The sequence below is a fragment of the Triticum dicoccoides genome, chromosome 7A, assembly GCF_002162155.2.
Source record: "Triticum dicoccoides isolate Atlit2015 ecotype Zavitan chromosome 7A, WEW_v2.0, whole genome shotgun sequence".
Classification (NCBI taxonomy): domain Eukaryota; kingdom Viridiplantae; phylum Streptophyta; class Magnoliopsida; order Poales; family Poaceae; genus Triticum; species Triticum dicoccoides.
This window is the reverse complement of record NC_041392.1, coordinates 204754888-204760807: the sequence shown is the minus strand read 5'-3', so window position 1 is coordinate 204760807 and position 5920 is coordinate 204754888. Positions and strand designations below refer to the sequence as shown.

The window sequence follows — 5920 nt, the reverse complement described above, 5'->3', positions numbered from 1 at the left end:
GGCGCGAGGCGCGGGACGGAGCAGATCGGGGCGCGGGCCGGGAGGGCCTGCGGCGGGCTTCGACGGGCCGGTGGGGCAGCGAAGTGGGCGCGGCGGCTCGCCCAGTCAGGGAGCGACACGTGGCACGGTAAGGGCGGCGGTCATGTCCGGACGGATGGAAAAATGTCCGCCGGCGCGTGGAGACGAAGGGGACTAGGGTTTCGGGGGAAGGAGAAGGAGAATTTTGGAGGGGGTGCTAGTTTTATAGGTAGGAGGAGCTAGGAAGCTCCAAATGGAGTGCGGTTTTGGGCCACGCGATCGTGATCGAACGCTCTAGATGATGGAGAGGGTTTTGGTGGGTTTTGGGCCAAATTGGAGGGGTGTTGGGCTGCAAAACACACGAGGCCTTCTCGGTCCCTCGGTTAACAGTTGGAGCATCAAACGAAGTCTAAATGGTACGAAACTTGATAGGTGGTCTACCGGTAGTAAACCAAGGCCGCTTGGCAAGTCTCGGTCCAATCCGGAAATGTTTAATCCCCACACACGAAAGAAAGGTAGAAATGACCACCGGAGGAGAACGGAGCACCGGAATGCAAAACGGACAACGGGGAAAATGCTCGAATGCATGAGACGAACACGTATGCAAATGCAATGCACATGATGACGTGATATGAGATGCATGACAACAACAACAACACACGGAGACAAAAACCCGAACCCAAGAAAATAAAATAACTTAAGGCCGGAAACGGCAAGAGTTGGAGTACATATTAGGTAAATCATATCCGGGGTGTTACACAATGGCAAGGAAAATGACCACTTGGGCATGCCAAAGGAGGAAGGCCTCGTTTTCACAATGGGAATGATGTTCATCTTTTGCACAACCCTATATAGCCACATGAGGTTGGATTTTCAGTTCATATAGGGTTCTGACAGATGACCATTGGGTCCTCAACTCTACGGGCACACTGAGTGAAGGGTTATAACGAGGTGCACCCCGTGGGTCGAAAGATGAACCCCTCCCATGAGAGACTTCATGCATCATGGTTTAGGAAACGGTTCTCGGACAAGAAGTGAGGGTGTTACCCACAGGACACCGTTTGGGGGCAGACTTCGTCGGCCTACCAAACGCCACTCAATACTCTAAAGGAATTAATGATATGCCCAACAATGGGCCATTAGCTAGATTCCCCCAGCTGGGAGCCAACTGAATACACTGTATTCTACTCGTCAGCAGCTGTCGTCCATGGCGTCCTCACCCGGTGGATTATGCTAGGTGACCCATCTGGGAAGGGTGACGAGGCCATGCTCACCTTGCCCTCTAGAGCATCAGCTCCACACTGAGAGTACTCCCTGATCTCTTATGCTTCAACATATGCGAGGAGATCCTTCATGTGCTGAATGCGCTTGAGTGCGACACACAATGGAATGGCTTCCTGGGCAGCTTTGGCCCCCAAATCAGGCAAGCCATTCGGTGAAGGCGATGAACACCTGAGAGGCTGACACTCGTGTGGAACCAAATGCTCTAAAGACCATGGGAAGAAACTTTACTCAAAGGACACTGTCGAGGAAAGCCCAGAGAGATGCCTCTCCTTCTAGGCTGCCAGGTGGCCTCCCTTGACATAGGTACAACTCTTGGATTCATGTTTGCCAGCATGTAAGATAAGATACCCAAATCCTCCTTCTCCACCTCGTCCATGGCGAGGCGATCGGAGGGCATGGCCATGGAAGAATTGGAGGCCTCCATGTTCCCCTCGACAACGACATTGTTCTGTTCAAGAAACATCATAGAGGGAGGGAATCCTAGAACACCAGCACTGTGCCTTGTGGGGAGGGAGGGCGAAGGCCCGCCCTATCTTCATCGGTACCTATCAGAGTCATCTACTCCAAACCCCCGGCTGGTCATTCTTCGCCCACTGAAAACTAAGCCACCACTGGCTCGGAAGAAACAAAAGCATCTGAATAAGGGCAAGGCTTCCTATGCTCACTCGCCCTAGCTACCCAGGATTTATAGAGGCACATGGGCTTGACCGTCGGCCCCGAAGCGACACCATGACATTTTGAATGTTGATGACATCGTGACACGAGGCCATCCGAGTAGTCAACCCTGGACCCATCTCAAGTTAAGAAATGTAACCCTAGCCATGTCGGTATACAAGGCGAAGGTTAAGGATAGGCGCAGTGGGAAAAAAGAAGAGAGAAAAAAACCCTAGGATGGATGCCACCCTGAGCCACCAGCAGGGTGAGTTATAACCACAAGAGAAGATCTCGCCAGCGATCCTTTAGATCTCTGTCGACCACCGTTGGAAATAAAGACAACCAAGGCAGGAGTAGGGTATTACCTCCTTCCCAGAGGTCCCGAACCTGGGCAAATCCTCTCATTGTAACATCTTACATTCCAATTATACCGCATGCGCTCATTCGAACAATCTCTCCATCCTCCCGACGGCACTGTCCGTATGAAACTCTGACACTTGTTCTAAAATTTAGTTAATAATTGAATCAGACAGATACATGTTGTACAATGTAAAAATAATTAAATTCCTCCTTAGCTAAAAGTGTTTTCATGCTAGTGATGAAGGTACTCTCCAAGTTACCATTCTATTTACTACTTCTTGTTTCTATCAATCTACCATTCCATAAGATTGGTTGACTCTTGTGTAATTTTGTGACAAAGGAACGCAATGTTTTATTCCCCTATCACGTATGTGGCATCTTCTCTGGTGTGGCGAGGCTATAATGGATCTTTGCCTCAAAGGATATTCATAGGATATTAGGAGGATTTTGATCCTTAGGAATTTTCACATGTATGTTGTTTAAATCCTAGGATTCATGGAATCCCCAACAAAAAATCCTAAGGATGGCATTGCATTATGTTTTAGAGAAACCTTCCATCGACTCAAACAACTTATTACACTTCCTTTAATTATCTATATATTGCCAAACACTCTTTGTTTTATATTCTTATAGTTCTCTAGCCATGTAGAGTTCAACATGACATAACAATGTGATACTACGTTTTATTCTATTGCTAGCTTTTGAGAATCACATGAATCAAAGATGCACTAACTAAAGTCATTTCATTTTCAACTCTCATATTGTCTCTGGAGTTTCATTAAAAAATTATGATTGAGCTACTTGTAAATCTAATTTATAGGAGCCTGGAGCAGTTGAAGCGGAATTTAGGCGCCTTGGTACAGAGTTGGTGCTAAGAAAGTTTTTCGCTTATCGAACTCCTGGCCCACTTTTCATCCTGAAGAGCGGATGGGGCTCACCAGATGAGGAGGTGCCCTTGCCGAGTTGGATCACGGAGGAGGACATCAAGTACTACACGACCGAGTTTGACAAGTCTGGTTTCATCGGGGGATTGAACTACTACCGTGCTTTGAATAAGTAATTATAAGTTGCTTACCTTGGAATCTTTTCCTTTTAGATTTTAACTTTATGAATAATTATAATTAACTATTACCTTAACGTAAATATGTGGATCTGAACTTAAAATATGATTCAAGGCTTTAAATGTTTTGCATAATGATATTTTTTATAGGTATAGGGTTTTTTTGGGAGAAAGAGGGGTTGGATTTCTAATTAGATATATCATCAATATTTGAAATGACGTACATACATACACAATTATGTTTGAATTCTGTTCTAGATAAGAAAACTAATAATATACGCAATACTATAAATTCTGCTTTTTCAAAAACAATAATTAATTCATTTAGAGGTGATTAAATGAATAAGAGAAGGTTTCTCCAAAAGGTGTCCCAAGAAATATTTATCATAAGTTTGTAAAGATTGTCTCACAAGCAAATTCACCTTTGCTATAATGGAGCAAACGTTGTAATTTACGATACATGATATATTAATATTGTCATTTACTTGCGCAAAACTTTATACTTTTCTATTTTGTTGGTAACAATGCCACATTGTTAAGTTTTATTATAAATCAATGGTCTACGTCATCCACAATACACTCGTAGAGACATAATTACTCTAGATCTCCCAAAGAAATAGTCACAAAAAGTATGTCTAGGATGACTCAGTGACACCACACAATGTTGTGGTCTAAACAACCATATTTGGTTTGTTTCTGTGCAGAACATGGGATCTAACTTCACCATGGACCGGAGCTGAGATAAAGGTGCCAACCAAGTTCATTGTTGGTGATTTGGATCTAACATACAATACTGCAGACGCACAAAATTTCATAAACAAAGGAGGCTTCAAAAAGTTTGTTCCATTACTGGATGATGTGGTGATAACGAAGGATGTCGCACATTTCATTAATGAAGAAAAACCAAAGGAAATTAGTGCACATATAATCAGCTTCATAAATAAATTCAACTAAAATGAAGTATATCAAATGCATCCTGGAATAAGGTCAAAATGTGCATGCTTGTTGGAACTTTACATTCAGGTCATTGTATTAATATGTTATACATGTACACATATATGCATGCAACTATTGTTTTTACTATAAATTTCACTATTTATATCATATGTGATGTTTAGTCCCACTACACCTGCTCCATAGGGTGTTTTCCTTGGTTGTTTCTTGGTTTTCTAGTGGAAGGGTTATTCCTTGTTAATTAAAAACAAGCCACAAGTGCTAATAACAAACGTAAAAATTTGTTATGGTAATTAATACAAACCGATTGTGGGGTGCTCCTTGTTTCAAAAAACAAGGCACTAATCTCTCTTGGTCAAGTTTTTTTTATAATGAACCGTTGCGCCATTGGTGAAGAGACAAACTACCCGAAAGTGAAGAAAACAATTTGAAGGGTTGTTTTTTCAACCGTCTGCAAATGATTATGTTTATACCACATTTATATTTGCCTTGACGATGATCAATGCCATGGATTTTTTGGCAACACATAAGCTGTTTGCTTGAGCAGGGGAATGGACTCTAAGATTTTTTTCATGCTTCGGCCTTTCCTCATCTTGTAAATGCGACAGAAAAACAACAATCAAGAAATTAGGTGAACCATTTGAATGATGTTTCTGGTGAATTGCATGTAAGTGATTATATTCATATTGAGTTTGTAATTGCCTTGTATATTTGCAACGGCAACAACAACGATTGTTGGCCATGTGCTTCCTTGTCTTGCCAGGGCAACCCAATAATCGGATCGATACAATGCTCGGCCGACCACCCATGTCAAATGACCTGAGGCATTGGAACCGAGAACCCCCACCTAAAAGCACATGAGCAGAAGGAGGCAAAGCAAACCGAATAGATGATTAGTCCTAGGGGAGCGCAGTCGCCAAGAGCGTGCAACCACATACACCAACTGGCATGGCTGCAGCGTCTAAAGGCCAGGTAAACATGACAAAACACTCCATCTAGCCAGACCGCAACGTCCAAAGGTCATTATCGTTCTTTCCATCTAGTAGGCATGTCATGCTATGTCACTCACTGATATGTCTCCAACGTATCTATAATTTCTGAAGTATTCATACTATATTTACATCATTTATTTATGTTTTTGGCACAATATTTATTTGAACTAACCTATCAATCCAGTACCAAAGTCCAGTTCCTGTTCCTATAGTTTTTGGAAAAACACATCAAAAATTCACAAAGCCGGACTGAGCTGATTTTTTTTTGAATTTTTGTATGGAAAATATCTGATTTTGGATAAAGGAATCGTCGTAAGGCGGTGCCTGTGGGTGCACATGGTCTCCCGGGGTGTCATTAGCCCCACCCGCATGAGGGACCCGTGGGGGAGCTGTGAAGGTCCATTGGGGCTCTTCTTTCTCTGCAAGAAAGCTAATTTCATGGGGAAAAGCTGCTACTTGTGAGCTACATTGGGGTTTTCCATGAAGAGGAGGGGAGATGCAGTACAATAGATATAAGTATCCCCCTTGGTGAGAACCAAGTTTATCGAACCAATATGAGAATCACACAAAGCCTCGTGAACAACACATGCACACACAA

At 43.1% G+C, this 5920-nt stretch overlaps 1 protein-coding gene across 2 annotated transcripts in view; it reads left to right on the top strand.

Annotated features, from left to right (window-relative positions):
• Positions 1-4592, top strand: part of LOC119330641 (epoxide hydrolase A-like) — a 19756-nt gene extending 15164 nt beyond the window's left edge. The window contains exons 2-3 of one of the 2 annotated variants that reach the window (XM_037603759.1): positions 3137-3372; positions 4081-4592. In XM_037603759.1, the coding sequence (XP_037459656.1) occupies positions 3137-3372; positions 4081-4330 (486 nt within the window). In that variant the 3' untranslated portion in view covers positions 4331-4592. The remainder of the gene's footprint in view (positions 1-3136; positions 3373-4080) is intronic. The other variant, XM_037603760.1, reaches the window with a different exon arrangement.
• The last annotated feature ends 1328 nt before the right edge of the window (positions 4593-5920 follow it).